The sequence below is a fragment of the Stigmatopora argus genome, chromosome 11 (genome assembly GCF_051989625.1).
Source record: "Stigmatopora argus isolate UIUO_Sarg chromosome 11, RoL_Sarg_1.0, whole genome shotgun sequence".
NCBI lineage: Eukaryota > Metazoa > Chordata > Actinopteri > Syngnathiformes > Syngnathidae > Stigmatopora > Stigmatopora argus.
In genome coordinates this window covers 5,902,126-5,923,833 of record NC_135397.1, presented here as the reverse complement: position 1 = coordinate 5,923,833, position 21,708 = coordinate 5,902,126, and the positions used below count along the sequence as shown (strand labels likewise).

Sequence of the window (21,708 nt, the reverse complement as noted above, 5' to 3'; positions counted from 1 at the left end):
TGTATGTGTATGTATGTATGTGTATGTATGTATGTGTATGTATGTATGTGTATGTGTATATGCATATGCATGTGTATGTATGTATGTGTATGTGTATATGCATATGCATATGTATATGTATGTGTATATATATATGTATATGTGTATATATGTATATATATATACATACACACACATATATATATATATATATATATATATATATATATATATATATATATATATGTATATATATATATATATATATATATATATATATGTATATATATATATATATATATATATATATATATATATATATATATGTATATATATATATATATATATATATATATATATATATATATATATATATATATATATATATATATCAGCAACACGCTTATTCATTTATTCATGTATTTATTTATTAACTTACTTATTACCCATCTATTTATGTCTAAAAATGCCTTTCCTATTTCTGCATTCTCACCCTCTTGCTACTGTGACAACTAAATTTCCTGAATTCAGGATTAATAAAGTTATCCAATCCAATTTTGAAAATGTATTAATGATTAAAAATCTCTATATATAAATATAAAACTTAGTATCAATCATATTTTCACTTAATTACAAGTTATTTAAGTAGCCACAGGGACATGAGTATAACGCAATGTCTGCCATTGACGGCTCCAGACGTCCAATCTAGATTTGATTTTGACTGGGAGGGGTGCCAACCCCCGGACAAATTGGATTGGACAGCTAACCCCATCAAAGGCAGTAAAAACATCATCACTCATAGCTAAATATCCTAGATCAAATAGATTTGATGTCGTAGATGAGTTCATCAACGCTTGGTTTGTTGGCTTTTGAGATTTCAGATTGTGTCCCCATCCAACGCACTTTATGTGGGGACATTAGTGTATATAACAGCTACTTTTTGGTTGTTTGTTTGTTTACGGTGGAAGTCAAGCAGACGATAGCGACAACGAAATCGGGGGAGGCTGAACGTGACGCGACATAAGGAAGGAAGGAAGGAAGTCAAGTCAAGTCACCTTGATACCTGCTTAAAGTTGACAGCCGACACAGTCGCCATGGTGCAGGGGGGAGTATGGTCCGACCGGCTCCTGATGGAAACGTTAACCCGCTCGGACCCCAAAGGACTGCAATGCAAAGAGACACCCAACAATCACAACACGAGCCAGGTATGAAAAGCCAAACCAAACACGAGATCCACTCAAAATGTTTGCCAGTCATCATGACCAGACGAATACTCACTGCATCGATCGTGCCGTTAACCGCCACGAAGCCCCTTTATGATGTAAATAAACTTTGGGCTCCGGTATTTCTTTAATAATATGGAGTTAGATCAAGCACATCGTTTTATGAAGAGCGATGTTTACGGTCGAGCCATTCCAAGTTATTGTTGCTAGATGGGTTACTCTTCAATAACACGGAAGCGATGGTGTTTTGTTATCGTTATTGTTTGCACAAAAGAAAGAGGGAATAATAATGGAAACGGTTTAGAAAGAGTCAAACTGTTTTAAAGTAGGAAGCAACCCCGCCCTTGTTAATCTTTCACCAGACCAAAAGCAGGTTTTCTTTGCCTCCGGGCCGTGGAAATGAGGAAGCAGCTGTGCGACGTTACGTTGCCCTGATTAGGTTCCACCTATTGGCCTATCAAAGCTATTTAGGGTTTGCCTGCATGTGGTTTTAATTACAAGGTAGTTTAAAAAAAAAAAATTGCATGTAAATTAAAATTTAAAAAATAAATGAAAAACATTACCTTCCAATCAACACGTTTTAAAATTCATCTTAGTCTTGTGGCTTGCCTCTTTTTTTAAACAGTGATTTATTATCAAAGACACCTGCTCTTTGAGTCAGCCAACCTTGTCACACACTATTGTGTTGTCTGTCACTCTTCAATTCAATTGGATTTCCTTTAAAAAATGATTAAAAATGATTATGCCTACATCAGAACATTGCTTTTAAAATATGGACGCTGCATTTATTGTTTCAATTACCTTGATAAATTATTGTACATGGGCCTTTAGAATTAACATCATTCTTCCACCCAAACAAAAGGGATGTTTGTTTTGGGACTGATCATCAGCCTTTGATTAAAGCCAAACAAACAAAAAAAATCTATTGCCATTGTTTGCATTATAACATACCTGTCAACCTCTGCCGATAACTGCCCTTATAAATGATTATGATTCCCCTTACAAACCCCCCAAAAACCTTACAAACACCGTACGAGTCGTACGGTGTTTGTAAGGTTTTTTGGGGGGTTGTAAGGGGAATCATAATCATTTATAAGGGCAGTTATCGGCAGAGGTTGACAGGTATGTTATAATTTAGACTTCTTGTTGTCTACAAAGAGTCGAAGCTTATTGTTGTCCCGGCAAGGCAGGCTGAAGTCCTCTGAATGTGTACTCATGATCATCATTGCTGTACTATTATTGCTGTACCACTCATCTATCGTTATCCTCTCTGAGATGCTTCCATAAAAGTAAATTGAGGATCCCAATGTACTATATCACTACTTATGTCTGTATCTTGCTCTATAGAAACATGTCTGGGATTCGGATGTCACTTCAGTACAGCACAAACAGGAAGTGTTTGAAAAGGCGCCCATGCACGTGGCTGTGATGACATACGTCGGATTTGGCATCGTCACCCTCTTTGGCTACTTTCGAGACTTCCTCAGAGCTGTGGGCTTAGAGAAGCGCCATCTCGCACAAGAACGAGAGGAACAGAAGGTACGATGATGTCCTTTTCTGTCAACAGCGTATTATCTGCATATGCACAAATGCACAGTTGGCTCAAAGGCGTGTGCGTGTCTTGAGTCTCAACACATTGTGTTTTGCCCCAATTCATCCTAAACGTTTGCTGTTTAGCTCTTTCCTCCCTCATGCATGTACCTCTTCACACGAATGTTGCCAGGGGTCAGACAGTAGACCACTTGGAGAATCTGCTAAGGACCTCATTAAATCTCAAAAGGAGTCAGGATACATCTTTCTGTCGACATGAAACACTGCCATTGTATCGCTATAGAGTTGAGATAAGTCAAATGCAAGCTTGGATTTGGGAAAGGTGTTATGCTAATCAACGTGTGACTGTATTCAATGCACACGCATTAATTCCCTGCAAAAAAGATACCTCAATGTGAACAGTAAAGCTGCAGGTTTGTATGAAAATGGAATGTGACCAAAACTCATATATAGAAGTAATACCTTTTGGCAAAGAAAGCAGGGAAAAATGTCACTCTAAGGACAAAAAAAACGGAAATGTTGGCTTTTATTGAAGATAACAGACCGAATAAAATGCTTTTGTGACTGACTGCATTTCATTTGAAGCACATTCTCCCATTATGACATATTTTGCCTTTCAGGATTTTGTACCACTTTACCAAGACTTTGAAAACTTCTACACTCGCAACCTGTACATGAGAGTACGAGACAACTGGAACCGGCCATTATGCAGCCTCCCGGGACCCGTCTTTGACCTGATGGAGAGAGTTTCTGATGACTACAACTGGACATTTAGGTACTGACAGCTTTTGAAAAACGAAACCATTCGTTCAGGTTGAATTAAATATAAGAAATTGAGATTGATCAGATCTATTATGTACAAATTACATTTTAATCTGAACATCTTGAAGACAATAGTACTTTGCTTACAATTTTGTGGGAACAAAAAAAAAAAATTTTCACTTTACGCAAGTTAAATAGGGCAAGTGACTATTTTTGGTAATTAAATAAATAAATAAATAAACCCGTGAAGACGAGGCAACCACAGATGTGGACGTCAAATGTTGTGTCATGTAGGCCACTCTTGTTTATTATCATATGTTATTATTGCCGTATGCTCATGTTTTGATGGCATAGACAGCGCCAAATGTCCAATCCGTTTTGACTGTGAGAGGTCGGCAGCGATCATTCGCTTTGTGCTGAATTAAAGCTCCAGTTTAAATTCTAAATCAAGTTATTCAATGATTTATGCTCTCAACCGATGTTCCTTTTTTAATAAACATGGATCATTTCGCATTTTATGAATATATCTCCACTAAAGTAAAAGGTTATGAATTGAACGTCATTGTAATTGGACATTTATTTGCTTTTAATACAGTATAATGGAAGGTCTCCACGTGTAGGAAGAAATAAAAGAGTAATGGATTCTCTAATGCGTTCTTGCTTTCAGATTAACTGGCAGGACGATACACAATGTTATCAACATGGGCTCCTACAACTACCTCGGCTTTGCGGAGAACAATGCCGATTACCTTGAAACGGTGGCAGATAAAACGCGCCAGTACGGTGTGGGCGTTTGTAGCACGCGGCAGGAAATGGGTAAGCATGTGGTCAGTCTTGTGTTGGGGGTAAAATAGATAAATAAATAAATAGCAAGCATCTTGCCCTCTTGAGCGAGTTTGAGCGAGGCCATTAATCCAGATGGTCGCATCCCACACTGCCTCAGAAGTCATCAGCATGCATCTGCTTTCCAACACTGACAGAGCACGAATGTGCCGAGTCGCAAAGCAGAAATGAAACTCCATTTCCCTCATCACATATGCCATCATTTATTATCTTTCTGCTGATTTATACTGTCTGCAAGTTTAATTATCTTTCAGTAGCTGCAATGTTGTATGAATTATTCACCCTTTGTTAAATTATGTACCGGTAGGGCACGAGCTGAGATCATTATGAGATGGTCCAGTGCGATGGTGAAATTACATCTTAGAATGTTATGAAACGCGGTTGGACGTAAGGTGGGATGCAAAGAGAGCACATGTAAGAAGTGGGAAAGTGATTTGGATGAAAGGGAAGCGTATTCAGATTGATTTGGAATAACGTGGGATTCTCGGAACATTTCGAGGAATTTCTGATGGCGTGGCAATCACTTTAAGGGCTTTTTATCGCAGTGGTGAAATTCAAAGCCCGAACTGCCTGGTGCTGAAATATAAACATGCCAAGTCACCAAACAGGTTGCATTCCAGCAAAGTTTGAAAAAAAAAAGAACACACGCATTTAATCTCACTCACCATCAATTAGTGCTGAAAAAAAACTGACAGGATGGCGTCACTATGCCTAGAATGTTAGTTTGTTAGCATTGCGTAAGCCATTTGTAAATTACTAAACAGCTAAAATACCAGTGTTTGCATCGTTTTTTTTACCGTTTTTTGGGGGGATCTGCCTTCATGCTAAGATAATTGATCCATAATTAATATTAGTTTTCTTTTGTACTAATTTCTTTTTTCCAGTTTGCATCGTTTTTTTTACCGTATTTGTTTTTTTTTGCATCTGCCTTCAACATGCTAAGATAATTTATCCATAATTAATTTCATTAGTTTTCTTTTGTAATATTTTTTTTTCCAGTTTGCATCAATTTTTACCGTGTTTATTTATTTTTGCATCTGCCTTCAACATGCTCAGATAATTTCTTCATAATTAATTTCATTCGTTTTCTTTTGTACTCATTTATTTTTTCCAGTTTGCATCTCTTTTTACCGTATTTTTTTTTCTGCATCTGCCTTCAACATGCTAAGATAATTTATCCATAATTAATTTCATTTGTTTTCTTTTGTAATATTTTTTTTCCAGTTTGCATCGTTTTTTTTACCGTATTTATATTTTTTTTGCATCTGCCTTCAACATGCTCAGATAATTTCTTCATAATTAATTTCATTTGTTTTCTTTTGTGCTCATTTTTTTCCAGTAAAATTGAAAGGAATTATTTTTCCCATGAGACCTTAGTAAAGTCTCTAATACTGAATATTGTTGTCTTTAAACACAGGATAGCTAACATTCTTAGGGATGTTGTCATAACTCACCTGACCTGTGAGACAGTCAAAAGGTGCAGCGCAGAATTTCAAAATATTATTTGTTGTTGTGTCTTATCTTTTGGAAATGATCTAAAACGTCTGGAAATGAAAAAAGAAAACAAAGAGCACATATCATGATGAAAAAAGACAAATCGGTTGAACATTTATCGAGTTGCATTGATGAATAACTCAGGATTGAACCTACGGTATCCCGCAATCATTACTGAGTTTTTAATATATGCATTCAGATGAAAGGATAACTACAAAGGAATATGTCAGGAAAGCTTCAGAGCACATTTTCTTAACATGTTAAAAGTGATATACGATAGCACTATACTATATAAAAACAGTTCTATTCTAAGGTTGATGTGTCTTAACTCGTAAACAAGCAACAGAAAGAAATGTTGTGTTTTTCTGTCACTACTTTGTTTTCTTCTTCTGAATGTAATGACACTACATACACATGTAATGAGATCTGATTTAGGGCTTTACCCCCTTCGCCTTTACCGAGATAGTAAGGCTCCATTTTATCAAGATTGTGTACACGATAAGCAATATTAGTGCTGTTTGATGAAAAACGGTGCATTCGGGATTTCAGTCAAGTTGATGAAACTCATAAATCAATATGACTCAGCACCGTGCTGTATGTATTTGAACGTAATGAAAATCACTGCTTGTGTTTTTTTTTAGGGGAGTCGGTATTATATTTGCCGCCAAAATGTGCTGCAAATCTTGTAAGTGCAGTGAAAGTTCCGCCTTAAGCCATCTCTTTTATCCATCTTTATTTTGAATATTTTACCAAACTTTTATGTTTGCAAAAAGCCATTGGCAGTGCACCGCTGGGATCAATTCTCTCGTGCTGTTCACGGGGATTCTGTGACTGACTGACTGCACTGCGGTATGAATGCCTTGTGCGAAGGATGCCATGTTTGAACCGATTATTATTTCTGTCACTTAGGCACACTGGACATTCATGTGGAGCTTGAAAACCTAGTGGCACATTTCCTTGGGGTGGAATCCACCATGGTGTTCGGTATGGGTTTTGCTACCAACTCCATGAACATCCCTGCACTTGTTGGAAAGGTATAAAAGCCACACTCACACACAGGGTACACAGTCATTTGGTCGCCGGTCTTTTGGTCGCCGGTCTTTTGGTCGCCGGTCTTTTGGTCGCCCGGAAGGTATGTGATTATTCCCATTTAAATCGTTGCTCAAATTCCCTAAATACAAACTGCGAATGACTATTTAGTCATACTTAATGCCCTAGTAATTATTAGGCGAAAGAAAAGCTCAACATTTCCCGGACTTTTATTGTTTTTTGTTGGGGAACTTATTAAGACCCTGACTGACGTCCCTTCCTAAGGGGACAACTCATGTACATACAAACTCTTATACACTCACATGTCTGCTCAGTGAAACTGCTCAGGGCCATTGTTGGCTTTTATTGATGCGTAGACTTGTTGTTTTACCTTGTTTTGTCGTCGGTCTTTTGGTCGCCCGTTGTCACGGTCGGGGCGACCAAAAGACCGCGACCAAAAGACCGGCGACCAATCGACCGCACACGCACTCACACACCCGCACAAAGGAAATTGTTCTAATGAATAAAGCAACAAAGTAGTTATTAAGGCAATTAGCCAAGCTTTTTGCATATGCCCTAAATTAATGAAGAACAGTCAACTCAACTCAGCTTTGAGCAAATCCCCACTCACCCCATTAATTAAAATATTCCTAATTAAACATAACAGTAGCCAGGAGGTTAAGATTCTGGCTATACACAGTTGCCTTTAGATACATTGACAAGGAGGGGCACGTTTTTGTTAAGAGCCCCTCTTAAGGGTATTTTTAGCCTTACATTTGCCTGTCGGCACAACAGTCAAGCTCACCAACAGTCATAGGTTACCAGGGGCAACGCACAGCGTGGGGATCAGTGATTGGACCGGACAGGACGGAAGGGACGGTTGAACTGATGTAAGTGTGGCAGCATTTATGCAGCTCTTGAGGTTGCGCCCCCCGCTGGGACCCTGCGGGGACAGAAAGGGTCAAGCCGTGTTGCCAACTCTGACCTGAGATGCGATGGCGAGACAGGGCTTGCATTAGAGTGACAGTTGCTGTTGGTTCAGGGACTAACTGGGTTGGATCGGAAGCCCAGAGGACGGCTTCTGTCACTGAGAAGGTGTCGGTCGGTGCACGCTTTATAAGAATTCATTTAAATGGGTTGTGTGCTGTTAAATGTGAGCTAGTATTTATTTTTTTTAAAGGATAGGCTACCTCAACTACTGCTTTGGTGGAACATTTTAGAAATTGTAACACGTCCGCGGGCAAATTAGTCACATTTTTGGTAATCATTGAATTTTAAACTATTTTTTTAGGGCTGTTTGATCCTGAGCGATGAACTCAACCACACTTCTCTCATCTTGGGTGCTCGATTATCAAGAGCCACCATCAAGGTGTTCAAACACAACGGTAAGTCAAAAGTGCTATGAACATTTGAGATGATATCTGTATGAATGAATTGTGATCACTCCAATATTGAATTTTATTTTAAGTTAAATAAAAGAAAACATGATCAGAAGTACATCACCTATTTACTCTCATTGTTAAACATTCATTCTGAACTGTAAGGAAAACATTACTTTTTCCGCAGCAAAGGATTTGCCTGAGGAAAAACCTACTTAGTATTCTATGTTTGGATCAGCAATTGTAAGGGCTCTAACGAGACGAATTTATGCCAATGTTTATTTATCAGCGGCAAGGCTGAACGTCTATTGAAATAAAAATGTCATATTATGCCAATTCAGCCCACAAATTGTCAAAGCATGTGGTTTTTTCCAATTAAGGCCATTAGGATATATTAAAAATAGAAATTTACATCATTGGATCGTCTCAAATAAGAATATTGGCTGCCCTTTCAGCATACAGGAAAGACAAGACAGTCCACTTGCACTAAATGCATAGTGACAGGTACAAGCCAAGTCAGTTATAGGTATTTCCAAGCAGCTCTCATGGGGCAAAAAAGCCCTCAGGCACCTTAACAAATGACCTCCCGCTTCTTCTCTATCTCCCCTCTAGTCGCCTGTCATGCACACTTTTAATGGAGCAAAGACCATATTTACAAAACCCTTCTTTACGAGTCCACTGCAACACACCCTAGATTAATAATTAACATGCAACGGCATTCTTCAAGATGTAAACACAAGTGGCCCTTGCAAAAAGTCGAAAAACTGGTCCGTATAGACTAGTGTCATCACATACTGCCACTATACTAATATTGTCAGTCCAAGGTTCGGGGGCAAAGAGATATGATCTCTCTATGGTTGGACGTCTATTTTTTTTTTACTATGGCACATAATTGTGTGATTCAAAGGAGTAACAGCAAACAATGTCATCCTTGTAAAGTCTAACTGGTCCCTACTGTAAATATCAATAGTCGTAGTCTGCACTTTCAGGAAACACAATTATGTGAATTTCCCCGTCAATAAAATATGTTATTGGTCTGAGGATCAGGGTGATGAGAGTTTATATTTTTGTCTTTAAATTACAGTTATTCAATACTGCCATCTGCTGGTAAAGTGAATAATTCATGATTTCTCTATGATTTCACTTTGACTTATTATAAGCAATTTGTTCCCATCAAATGTAGAATGTTTTTTTTTTTAATATATTCAATAGTAAGTGCTTGCAATTATGTTAAGCATTTTACGCTATTGTATAAAAATGCTGACATTGATTGTGGAATGACTAGATTCCGGGGCGTCAAACTCATTTTTCTACACAGACCACATCGTAATTATAGATCATTATGATTGTGGACACACCAAAATCTGTATAATCGCCCCAAAGGTGAAATCTTTAAATCTCATTATACATATATAATGTCAATACAAGCATTCAATTCAATTCAATATATATACAATAGGATTGGTAACAACAGAAAAAATAACTTGGATTTTTGTAACCTAATAATACCATGCCACCCAGACGATCAAATGGAGAAAAAAAAATCAATAAAAACAACAAAAAACAATTCAACTTCAAATGTGTAAGTGGTTACATTTTTGTCCCAAAATGTATGAAATCTAGAATACAGTCCAAGTAACCACTGGAAAAAATTTGTGTGTGTTTTTGTATGTGTGTAAGACATGGCCCATTTGGAGAAAGAGTTAAGAGACTCAATCTGCTCTGGGCAGCCTCGGACCCACAGGCCCTGGAAGAAAATCCTGATTATGGTAGAAGGCATCTATAGGTCAGTTGCTATTTGGTCACTCCGATTTAATCACACTTACAATGTACAATCACCTCCCAATTATTTATCTGGTGTCACTTTGTATATCTTGCCAAGTAAAAGCTTCCAGGTGGTCATAACAGACTTGTGTGTCAATTTTAGTAGAGAGTCCAAAAGAACAGTCTGTCTCAGTGAGTCCATCTGCTCATTAGTTCCAAATCAAGGCTAAATGGAGCTGCAAAGGCTGATGAGGCTAAACTCGGTGGTCCTTTGATATATATAGCTCCTATTTCCTTAAGATGTTCAATTCCTGAAATATATTAGTCATTCTCCAGACCTGTCTTTATCTTGATATCACATTGGATGTTAAATTCCTCATAAAAGTAAGGCCAAACTGTCATTTCACGAATCCTATCTTTTGTCATTAGCATGGAGGGCTCAGTCGTACGACTTCCTGAGCTGATTGCTTTAAAGAAGAAATACAAGGCATGTCTGTACCTGGATGAGGCCCACAGCATCGGGGCAGTGGGGTCAGGAGGCAGGGGTGTTACGGAGCTCTTTGGGGTGAACCCAGCAGATGTGGATGTGATGATGGGCACCTTCACCAAGAGCTTTGGTGCTGCTGGAGGCTATATTGCAGGCAAAAAAGTGAGTGACCGTTCCTGAATTTTATGGGCCACTTCATTTTTTGTTTCTGTTTCTTACTTTTCTTAACTAACAGTTCATAAAAACTGTCTCTCACTTAACAGCACTATGTAGAAATTAATTTAACATTAAACAACTATAAATAAGTTAGCTAGTTGGTTCTTTTTTTAACAGTTGCGTTGAAATTAATAGAACATAAAATACATTAGGGATATTTTTTTTTAATGCTTAAGATTATTTAGCTAAAAGGTCAAAAAAAATTCAAAGTTTGACGTCACTTTTGATTTGACATAAAGTTAAGCCTGGCGACCCATAAGGCTTATAAATGACTGGTGGAAATCTTGGCACATATTAGTGAATTGTTACAGTTTACAATCAGTAAAAAAAGTTCTAATTTAATCATGCTAACTTGTTATTTTGAGTATTTCACACTCATTTTATCAAGTTAATGTTATGCTTGATTAAATGAGAATAATTAATTTGTATGATCTGGTTTAAATTTTCTAAATCAACTGAACTTTTTGTGAAACGATTACAAACTCACCGCAGATGCCGTCAAAAGAGCACTTTTTCAATTGGGCAGTCAGCCAGAGTGTTTAACTCAGTATTCTGCACACTCCGCTCCCTCAGTGGCAGGCTGTGTTCGATTCCTGGTTCAAGTCCAGCTTACCCGACTGTTGACTTCAAAGCATTTACTTGTTTTGTTGAGTTTTCCATCAAGACCTGAAAATTCAAGTGAAATCGGTTGACCTGAAATTTCAAGTTGAGACAACTTTAAAACATAGCACATTTTAATTATAGTACAAATACGAATTGAACTACTCTATGGTTAGATTCTAGAAAAATATAAAATGTGACCTAGCTATAGATTTAACAACACATACTTTGTCACAAAGCATCTTTCTCAAAGCTCACATACGTCCAACAAATGTTGCACAGGCTTTTGTAATTCCGATTTAGTCCATTAAGAAGTACACTTTAGAACATTACCACATGGGTTTTGTAGCACTTGATTAGAATGCTGCAGAGGAAGTAGGCATGTTGTTTGAATTAAGTATTGAGAACGGAACCCTTCCTGTCCTTTCCTTATGTTGGCTCAGCCATAATAAGAAGGTACAGCTGGCAGATGGCCAGCCCCTTCTTGTGGCAACCTCCAAACTGTGCTCCAGATTTAACAACGTCGTCTTTTACAGTCATGATCATGTTTGAAGTACCAAAACTGTGCCTGGCATGGCAGCTGGCTGTAGTAAAAGTTTAGGATAAATCAGGCCAGATAGAACCTTCTCGATATAAAGGTATTTGTTTGTTGGTGAGTTCTGGGTTGACCAACAAAGAACTCCGCATATGTGTTGCAGGGATTTCTGAGTTTTATGGTCCTGGCTTCTTTTGGATAATGTTGTTTTTGCAGCACCCCTACTTTTGTGGATGACCACTGCAACATTAGTAATTGTGTTTGTGTCTGCGGCTGAGGGAAACTCTCTTTGGCTGTCACTTGGTGCCCCAGATGTGAGATGGATGTTCTTTCTCGGACATGCTGGTGATCTCGGTCATACCAAAATCCTGTGGTGAAAATCCCGAGTCTTTAAATGAAAACAGATGCAACGCCAGTTTGGGATTTGTATCTTGCGTTTGAGCACTTCCCCTTAAATCCCCCCTCCTCTCATATGTGTGCGAGGAAGCCACAGCCACCGCCCAGTAGGGACAGATGGCAAGAGCGGCCGAACGGCATCGCCAACCACGTGTCATCACCTGGCACCCGCCAGCCGCCACGCATTATATGCTAGCTTTGAGTCTGCTCCGACCTTTAAGTACATTGGACACTTGGAGGATACATGAGCCGATAGAGTTGCGGCAATCCCGATTCTTTCATCCTCACAACCAGAAGTCATCTCTCGCTGACATTTCAGAATATAACGAGCACGACATGGCCCATTCTGGCTCATTTCAATGTTTTACTCCTAGAAAGTACACCATGGGACCTGTTTTAGAGATAGTTGATGCAAGTCATGATGATTACAGCTAACTGTCCTCCAGATTAATCTTAAACTAGCGAGTGAACATGAGCTACCTCTAGTGTTTTTTTTTTATCTTGCATGGCATTATATGGTCATTCCTCAGCTTTCCACAATGTACATTTTTTTAATTTTTTAAAACCTGAACCAACCAGAGTTTGACACCCCTGGTATAAGAGCATACCGACTGCTGAGAGTAGACCTGACTGTTGTTAGTAGTCAGCATGCTCAACTACTGCAGTGGTAATGATAATTAAGGCCTTTATGATTTATTGGAAGATTTTTGCTAATGGCAGCCGATTTACAGGTACACGGTCGATTGGTCGCCGATCTTTTGGTCACCCGGAAGGTTATTGATAATTACCATTTAAATTGTTGCTCAAATTCCCTAAATACAAACTGCGATTTACTATTTAGTCATACTTAATGCCCTAGTAATTATTAGGCAAAAGAAAAGCTCCAAATTGCCCGGACTTTTATTGTTTTTTGTTGGAGAATTTGTTAAGACCCTGACTGACGTAGCTTCTTAAAGGGACAACGCATGTACATACAAACTCTTAAACACTCACACATCGGCTCAGTGAAACTGCTCAAGGCCATTGTTGGCTTTTATTGATGCGTAGACCGTGTTGTTTTACCTTGTTTTGTCACCGGTCTTTTGGTCGCCGGTCTTTTGGTCGACCAAAAGACCGGCGACCAAAAGACCACACGGATTTACATTACAGTATTTGCTTAAGTGGTCGTCATGCAATTGTATACAATTGTTTACAGGAGTTGGTGGACTATCTGCGTAGCCAGTCCCACAGTGCCATGTACACCTCAGGCATGTCTCCTCCTGTCGCCGAGCAAATCATCCGGGCGATCAAGTGCATCACAGGGCAAGATGGCGGCACAGAGGGTGAGCATCGTGTCCGTACCCGTTTGACAAATACTATCTGCCCGTCTTTATGTAAATCTTGACACCAGGACATAATTTTTTATAGAAACAAAAGCAATCTGAACCCAGAGGGCTGTATCAATGTTAGCGTTAGGAGTAAGTCCAGACCCGCAGGGGAAGACAAACAGCTGCTCGGTTCGAGAATATGGTAACAATTACAGGGGTCTGCAGTGGTAGGACGAAAGGAGGTTGGAGGGCGTGCAGTACCCAAGCACACGTGACCCCCACATAAAGGAAATCATTTTCATGTGTGTTTTAAGGAACCGTAGACCTCTGAATAGTTTCTGCCTTAATGGTATCAGACACGAGGGCAGGGAAGTAGTCATTAGTCGTAGTACCACCAAAGAACCAGTCCCTCCTGTTCCCTACCGTGTTAGGACTTGCAAGTGTGAAGAGCTAGTCTCCAAGAGGTAGAACACAGGCCGGTTTGTGCCCCGGAATATTAACGCCAAGGGGGAAAAGGTCACCGGAATCCTACAGGTCACTGACAGTGCTTCAAAAGCTCTGTGGTGCTTTAATCAATATGACGGACTAGACTGCGGAATATGCAATTATATTGGAGTGTCTGGCTGTAAACTTAAAATGCTTTGCAACTAACATTGTCAAGAGAAATAGCTATAAAGCAAGAAAATGCTCCTGTCAATCTTAAACTGATACAAAATCCACTCACTGTAAAAGATGACTCACACACAAAACAACTAAACTAAAAAAAACGGACGAAAAAACGCATCCACTTGACTTGCCGATCATGAAGACCACCCCAACCCACTTGTTTTAGTCATTGCTCTGCTCGTTTAGTTAAAAAACATCAGCGAACCACTTGTTAAGTCTTATTACCTTCACTTTTTAAAGCCTTGCTATACATTTATCACACTTATTGGCACATCTATTCCCAGCTAATCAAAATTAAACAGAACCACATTTCAATTCACAGCTGGGGTGGGCATAGCAAGATAGCTTATTAAGTAAGAACGGTGATGGAAGTGCGGGCATGGCACCGCTGGCCTATTTCGATTTTTTGGAAATACCTGAAATACCGGCGACACGTTTGCATTAAGCACTTATTTTGAATACAAAAGTGTCACAATCGGCGAGGGTGAATTGTGGTAACGTGCACACATGCACAGCATGCCCGCCTGTGGACAAAACTGAACCATCTGCTGCTGCAGCTGAGTTGTAATCACCCTCAACTTCATAGGGGAGGCTGCACAGGCCCAGATGGAGGTGTAGGCCTCACATAATAAGATAAGAATTCATCACGTTGCTGTCGTAACTGCTGACAGCCAAGGCACGTTCAACACATATTTGATTGCAATAAAAAAGCCCAATGACAAAACATGTCTGTTAAGTTTTTTCGTGTAAAACTGCTCCACCACGAAGCACTCTTCCATCCTAACAACATCACCTTGCCCAATTCAACTCTTCCTCTTTGTGTTGAAGGTATCAGACGCATCCGACAATTGGCTCAGAACACCAGATACTTCCGAGCCAAAATGAAGGAAATGGGTTTCATCATCTACGGCAACGACGACTCCCCCGTGGTCCCTCTTCTACTCTACATGCCGGGAAAAGTAGTGTAAGAATGCTCCAGTTGTATAAAATACCTTTTTTTGGCTGCATTACACGTCTTGTCAGATGAACTGCATGGTCTCATTTTGAAGCATTAAATGCTTGGTGTTGTTTGTTGTCACAAGCAATTTTCAGCCACATTAGCATGTTTCATGTTGAAGTGATTTGAACGGCCGCCCGGCCTACTTTTTAAAAGTTTCCATGAATCACTGGTGTGGACTGTTGGGGTCGACTTGTATCTGTAACTACTGAAAAAAACATCAGGTAGCTATTATGCAGAACCCACTCAGGTATAATGTGTCTTGCAGCGCACATACGCGTGCAAGAACGTTTTAATCCCTGAGAAAGAGTTACTGCGTGATCAAATGACAAGACGGATGATTTGGTGTTTTGAGGCAAAGACCTGAATTAGAAGGGATTGGCTTGAAAGACATTTGAAGAGATGCAGATCATCACCACAGCTCAGAAAACTAAATTATGAACCTTTTTAACTAAAAATCAAACTCTTGGAATTCATCCGGAATGATTTTTACATTGTGAAACTTCAAAAATGAGTAAAAAGAAAATGATCAACATTTTCTCTTTTGATCATAATGAAAAGAACTAAAATGTCAGCCTGAAAAATCATTAGATTAGATTACATTAGAACTTTATTTCATCCCATATTTGGGAAATTTCTTGGTTGCAGTAGCAAGACAGACACAAGACACATGATTCTTAATGATCCCATTTACTTTGATTTGCTTTGTACTTTGTGCTTTTGCTTTGTTGTTCTGTCTAATCACCCTCTTGCTACTGCCACAATGAAATTTCCCAAATACGGGATGAATAAAGTTATCCAATCCAAGACATTGTAGACCTAGGTAAAAAAAAACATAGTAGTATAGTATAACATAGTATGACATCCCTGGCTGATATCATAAATATGAAAAAATTCCTACCTTATCTTCCACATTATAAGGCCCACCTTCAAAAGATTTAAAATTGTTTCCATATTAATAAGGTGCAGTAGACTTATCAAAAGTAGCGGTTTGGGGCTTTTCCCGCACCAACTGGGAACTTTTTGTACACGACAACCTCCAGGACTACACGGACTCTGTTCTTTCTTACATAAAAAACTGCATCGACAACGTCACTATAGATAAACGAATACGGGTTTTCCCTAACCAAAAACCCTGGATGACCAATGAGACACAGGCACTCATCAAATGCCGTAATTCCGCCTTTAGATCAGGGGACAAGATAAAATATAGCGCTGCCAGAGCTGAGCTGAAAAGAGGCATTAAAAAGGCCAAGGCAGCATATACCAAAAAAATTGAGGAGCACTTCACAGAAAATAACCCAAAGAAGATGTGGCAAGGAATACGACATATTACCAACTACAACAACAATACTATGTCTGTTAATGCAGATGCCTCACTAGCGGAGAATTTGAACCGTTTCTTTGCCCGCTTTGAGACTGACAAATCAGGCCCAGTCTCAACACCCCCACCACCACCCTGCAGCAACACACTGACGTTCCGGGAACAGGAAGTGAGACTGGTAATGCGGTCTGTGAACACCAGGAAGGCTGCGGGCCCTGACGGGGTACCTGGGAAGGTGCTCAAAGCCTGTGCTGACCAGCTGGCTGGAGTCTTCACAAATATTTTCAATTGTTCCCTGCAACTATCCATCATTCCATCTTGTCTGAAATCTGCCACCATCATCCCTGTCCCCAAAAAGCCAACCATTGGCAGCATGAATGATTATAGGCCTGTTGCCCTCACGCCTGTGATCATGAAGTGCTTTGAAAAGTTGGTAGCCCGCCATATCAGGAATACTATCTCTCCCTCAATTGACCCTCATCAGTTTGCTTATAGGGCAAACAGGTCCACTGATGATGCTATTGCCATTGCTCTTCATACAGCACTGAGCCATCTGGAACACCCTGGGAACTACGTGAGGATGCTCTTCATTGACTACAGCTCAGCCTTCAATACCATAAAACCGGACATTCTGACTGACAAACTCTCCCACCTTGGACTATCCTCTTCAATCTGCTGCTGGATAAAGGACTTCTTGACCAACCGACCACAGACTGTTAGACTTGGTCCCCACCTCTCTTCCTCCATTACACTAAGCACTGGCTCCCCTCAAGGCTGTGTACTGAGTCCTCTTCTGTACTCCCTGTACACCTACGACTGTGCACCCACCCACCAGTCTAACACCATCATCAAATTCGCTGACGACACCACTGTGGTCGGACTCATCTCAGGAGGGGATGAGTCGGCTTACAGAGATGAGGTCAACAATTTGTCTTCGTGGTGCTCGGTGAACAATCTCACACTGAACACCACGAAAACTAAAGAAATAATCTTGGACTTTCGCAAACACGGCACAGATCTGGCCCCACTCCTCATAAATGGAGTATGTGTAGACAGGGTCCAGTCCTTTAAATTCCTGGGGGTCCACGTCACGGACAAGCTCTCATGGTCTACAAACACCACGGCAGTGGTGAAGAAGGCTCAGACACGACTCCATTTCCTCAGGGTACTCAGGAAGAACAACTTGGGCTCCAATCTTCTGAGAACCTTCTATAGAACCACTGTCGAGAGCATCCTGGCGTACGGCATCACAGTGTGGTACGCTGGAAGCACGGCGGCAGACAAAAAGGCCATGCAGAAAGTGATTAACACTGCCCAGAGGATTGTCGGCTGCTCTCTGCCCTCACTTGAAGACATTGCCAGCCCGCGTTACCTCAGCAGAGCCAAGCACATCATAGGGGACCCTTACCACCCTGGTCGCAATCTGTTCCAGCTGCTGCCCTCTGGCAGACGCTATAGGTCCCACAAAGCTCGGACAAATAGGCTTAAGGACAGTTTTTTCCCCACATCCATCAGACATCTAAACTCGCGCTAACATACACACATTCCCTTCTGCGGCATATGAATAGATGTTTGGTTGGTGATCTGCCTCCTACTAGCTGACTTGAAGGAAGGTAAGTGGCAGACAGTGTGCGGTAATCGAGAGGTAAGCGACCTGTATGTAATCGAGAGGTAAGCGACCACAACAGCGGAATGACAAGTCCGTAACTTACACTTATTTAGGTCTTTTGCCGATGAAACGTAGCTTATGGAGAAGCACCATCAATTTCGTCACACGCAGTTCTGCGTGTGATGACAAGTAGGCTTTTTTGTGTTGTGGTAATGACGACATGGCCTATGTCCGATTATTATTATTATTATTATTATTATTATTTACATTATGCATCCACTAAATAGATGGAGATGCGCAAAAAAGGGAATGTCATACCATGATTAACCAATACTGATCCATATATTAGGCACATCTATTTATAAGGTGAACTATGGTATTTTGAGAAAATATAACTCTTCATGGTGCGCCTTATAGTGCGGAAAATACGACAGATGACAAAAAGTCCAATCAAAATTGAAATTTGAAGCGTTATCACGTAGTTTTGAATATTTGTTATGGGCATGAAACTAATTTCCTTTCTCTGTCACTGACCAGAGCTTTCGCCCGAGAAATGCTTGAAAGGAAAATTGCCGTGGTGGTCGTCGGCTTCCCCGCCACACCGATAACCGAAGCCCGCGCTCGCTTCTGTATGTCTGCTGCCCACACCAAAGACATGCTCGACGAGGTACGTCCTACGCTGACCTGCCGACTCGCAAGCACTAAAACATGCAAAAAACACCATGACCTCTCCCTTTGTCCTCAGGTACTGCGCAACCTAGACGAGGTGGGAGACGCGCTAGGTCTGAAGTTCTCTCGACGGAAATAGTCCCGAGTATCCAACATCTGGAACGTCAGTCGTCACTCTTGAATGTCAAAATTTCACACGTCTAGAAATCCACAAAGAACCAGAACACACAGGAACTTATTTTGGTGAAAATCATAAATCAGGCATGCAGTGTAACTCTGCGTCATAGGGTGGGTCTACCGTCTTAGTCATTTCACAGCCAGAGGATCTGGAAGAGGATGGATTATACCGCTGCGTCAACTCAAGGCTTATAAAAGTCACTCTTCTGATTCCCTTTAAATGTGGCACAGTGTAATGATGGTCTCGAAACAGCAGCACAGATGATAACCGCAACCACATGACGGGTTTGTCAAATTCGTAAACATGTAGCTGACTTTTCACCAGCACCCAAATCATCACCCATCAGGATGTGTGTGTTCCGCAGTTATGCTTTTTGCAAAAATAAATGTTAGTCTTCAGAAATGCCCTATAAAAACTTACAGGATGTTTTGATCTAACAAAATTATGTTGGATGTCTGAGCATTTTACCCTTGGTATGAATGTAATTATCCCTGGATTCTTTATGTACCAAAAGTTTGGTACAAATATATATATATTGAATTTGACAAACATGTATATGTTGATGCCATTGACATTGCTTTGTCAAAAATAGCATGCAACAATGAGGGAGGGATAAAAAAAAATAAATCTTTAGCATTCATATGCAAAGAGAAGCTGGTAGGACAGCCCAAAAGTAGAAATGTAATTTAAAAAACGTTTTTAAACACGATTTAAAGGAGGTGGTTTGTGCACACGATAGACCTAAATGAATAAATGTTGACAAATTAAAGTTATTACATTTGGAATATTGGGCAGAAGAAGTACATCAAAAACAACATGTAAAAATGTTTGTGTTGGGTAAAATAGAAATCTAGTTCAAATACAAGTGTATCTGTTGTGTGAGAGATGTAAAAAAAAAAAGGGTCCAGACTTGTATGGTACCACCCACGTTCCACTGTAAGGAAGCCAAATAGTAGCAAAATTTGTTTCTGTGTGTGAAAACTGTTTTTTTTTCAGTTTTGTGTGGCTTTACAAACTTGCCACGCAATCTTAAATTTGTCAGACATCATTTAACGAATTAAGTTCTGGATCTCTAGATTTTGTATGTCTTTTGTATTAAATCAAATGTGCTTAATATATTTCCCTTTTGTAATGCATTGTTCAGTCAAGGCATTTTTATATAAAATACTATCTTCAGATCGGTCCTTTACGCAAATTAATACTTCTTGGCAATGTAATAATTCATCACATTCCAAAAATTAAACACGTCATTAAGAACTGCCATTCAGCATAAATGATAAACCTTGTAGATAATGGTTAATTTAGCCATTACTTCTTCGATAGTGTGATTAAATCCACACCAAGCCTGAGTTAGCATGCCGAATGTTTGAGCTTGTTTTGTGTGAGAGGCCTTCTATTTTTCCCAGCTTCACTGTTGATATTTTAAAGACTTACTTGTTCCTTTTGACGCACACAAACTGCAACAGTTGTGAAGGTAAGCATGCGGGGTATGCAGCACCTGAGCCAACAAAACCTAAACCGGCAATTAACGCAAAGTGCTCAAAATTCTCTTGGAATGGGGTAATCAGTTGATTAACCTAAGAAAGATTATGGATGGATGATAAATGTGTTTTTCACAATGTGTCAGACGGATTCCAGTTGGCACTTGTTTGCCCTCAGGAGTATTCCTGCCTTTATTTTATTTTTTTACTCTGTGTAAACAACAGGCTAACATTTTACGAGAACAAATGGAAATATTTCCTTTATGATCGTATGGTATAAAAGGGGAGGATGGGGTTGGTTGTAACAATTTTTAATGAATCTATTGGCTATCTGCCGATCAATACATCTAGTCATTTATTACAGAGGAGCTTAGGCCTTTAACTCATTGGCTGCCATTGAGATTGCGAGACTTCTGAATGATTACTGCCAACCCTACCAGTTGAAAATGGGTTGGACATTTGGACTGTCAATGAAATAGAGAGCATTTATTGAATGGCTGTTATTGTAATAAATTAATGTCTATTCTACAATGTGCTGATGGGAAGATTTTTTTATTATGTTGCTTGAGCATAAATAGGAATATTTAATTTTATGATGAAATTTGAAGATGTTTTTAATGTTGCTTCAAAAGAACAGAAGAGAACTAATCACAACAATCAACATCTTGTTCTATTTATACGTTGTACGTAACTCAAGAGCTGTTGGAAAACCACTTGACGATGCCCAGTATTCGCGCAACAAAAATCCTTTGAAGTGCTTTTGGCGAAAAACTAAAGTAACAGCTAGCAAGCACTTGGATCGCAAGAAAATGTGAATATATCCTTTTTAATTTTAACCCTCTTAAATACAAACCAATTGTGGTGACTAAGACCGAGTGGAAGACAAATTGATTTGCATGTCCCTATTGGCAGCATAGCAACAACAACAAAAAAACATTATTGAAGGAATTTCAGCGTGTTAGGAAATGCTAGCAGTGTGACAATTCCATATCTTCAGCCTTATATCAAACTATCTTCTGAGATAATAATGCTTGCCCCGACAGAGAATGGTTTATCTGATAGAACCTTCAAAATTGTAAGAGGAATGGCGTTGTCTGCCAACCATTGTGATCTCACCCTCACTTAAAACTTGAGCAAGCTGTTTGGGCATGTTACCTCTTCGTAAAAGGGGGACCAATATAAAGCCTTCATGGGACTGGCAGAGCTGGTGACCAGCATG

General features: G+C 39.7%; 3 protein-coding genes across 14 annotated transcripts in view; 1 reads left to right on the top strand and 2 right to left on the bottom strand.

Moving 5' to 3' along the window:
• The window catches only part of LOC144084422 (protein jagged-1b-like), a 165,200-nt gene extending 163,572 nt beyond the window's left edge, over positions 1-1,628 (bottom strand). For 6 of the 9 annotated variants that reach the window (XM_077612824.1, XM_077612835.1, XM_077612833.1 and 3 more), the window contains exons 1-2: positions 1,258-1,628; positions 1,035-1,142 (exon numbers count right to left, since the gene is read on the bottom strand). The gene's annotated coding sequence lies outside the window, so the exon portion shown is untranslated. Of the gene's footprint in view, positions 1-1,034; positions 1,146-1,257 lie in introns of those variants that run through there. The other 3 variants (XM_077612827.1, XM_077612831.1, XM_077612830.1) reach the window with 2 other exon arrangements.
• Positions 806-20,184, top strand: sptlc3 (serine palmitoyltransferase, long chain base subunit 3). Its single transcript, XM_077612847.1, has 12 exons — positions 806-1,184; positions 2,550-2,741; positions 3,374-3,528; positions 4,183-4,331; positions 6,762-6,886; positions 8,173-8,266; positions 9,941-10,046; positions 10,454-10,673; positions 13,454-13,580; positions 15,060-15,195; positions 18,699-18,828; positions 18,907-20,184. Exons 1-12 carry the CDS (start codon positions 1,074-1,076, stop codon positions 18,967-18,969), a joined length of 1,608 nt encoding a protein of 535 aa, XP_077468973.1. The 5' UTR covers positions 806-1,073; the 3' UTR covers positions 18,970-20,184.
• Positions 11,313-21,708, bottom strand: part of tasp1 (taspase, threonine aspartase, 1) — a 37,821-nt gene continuing 27,425 nt past the window's right edge. For 3 of the 4 annotated variants that reach the window (XR_013303807.1, XR_013303806.1, XR_013303808.1), the window contains one exon: positions 11,313-11,393. The gene's annotated coding sequence lies outside the window, so the exon portion shown is untranslated. The remainder of the gene's footprint in view (positions 11,394-21,708) is intronic. The other variant, XR_013303805.1, reaches the window with a different exon arrangement.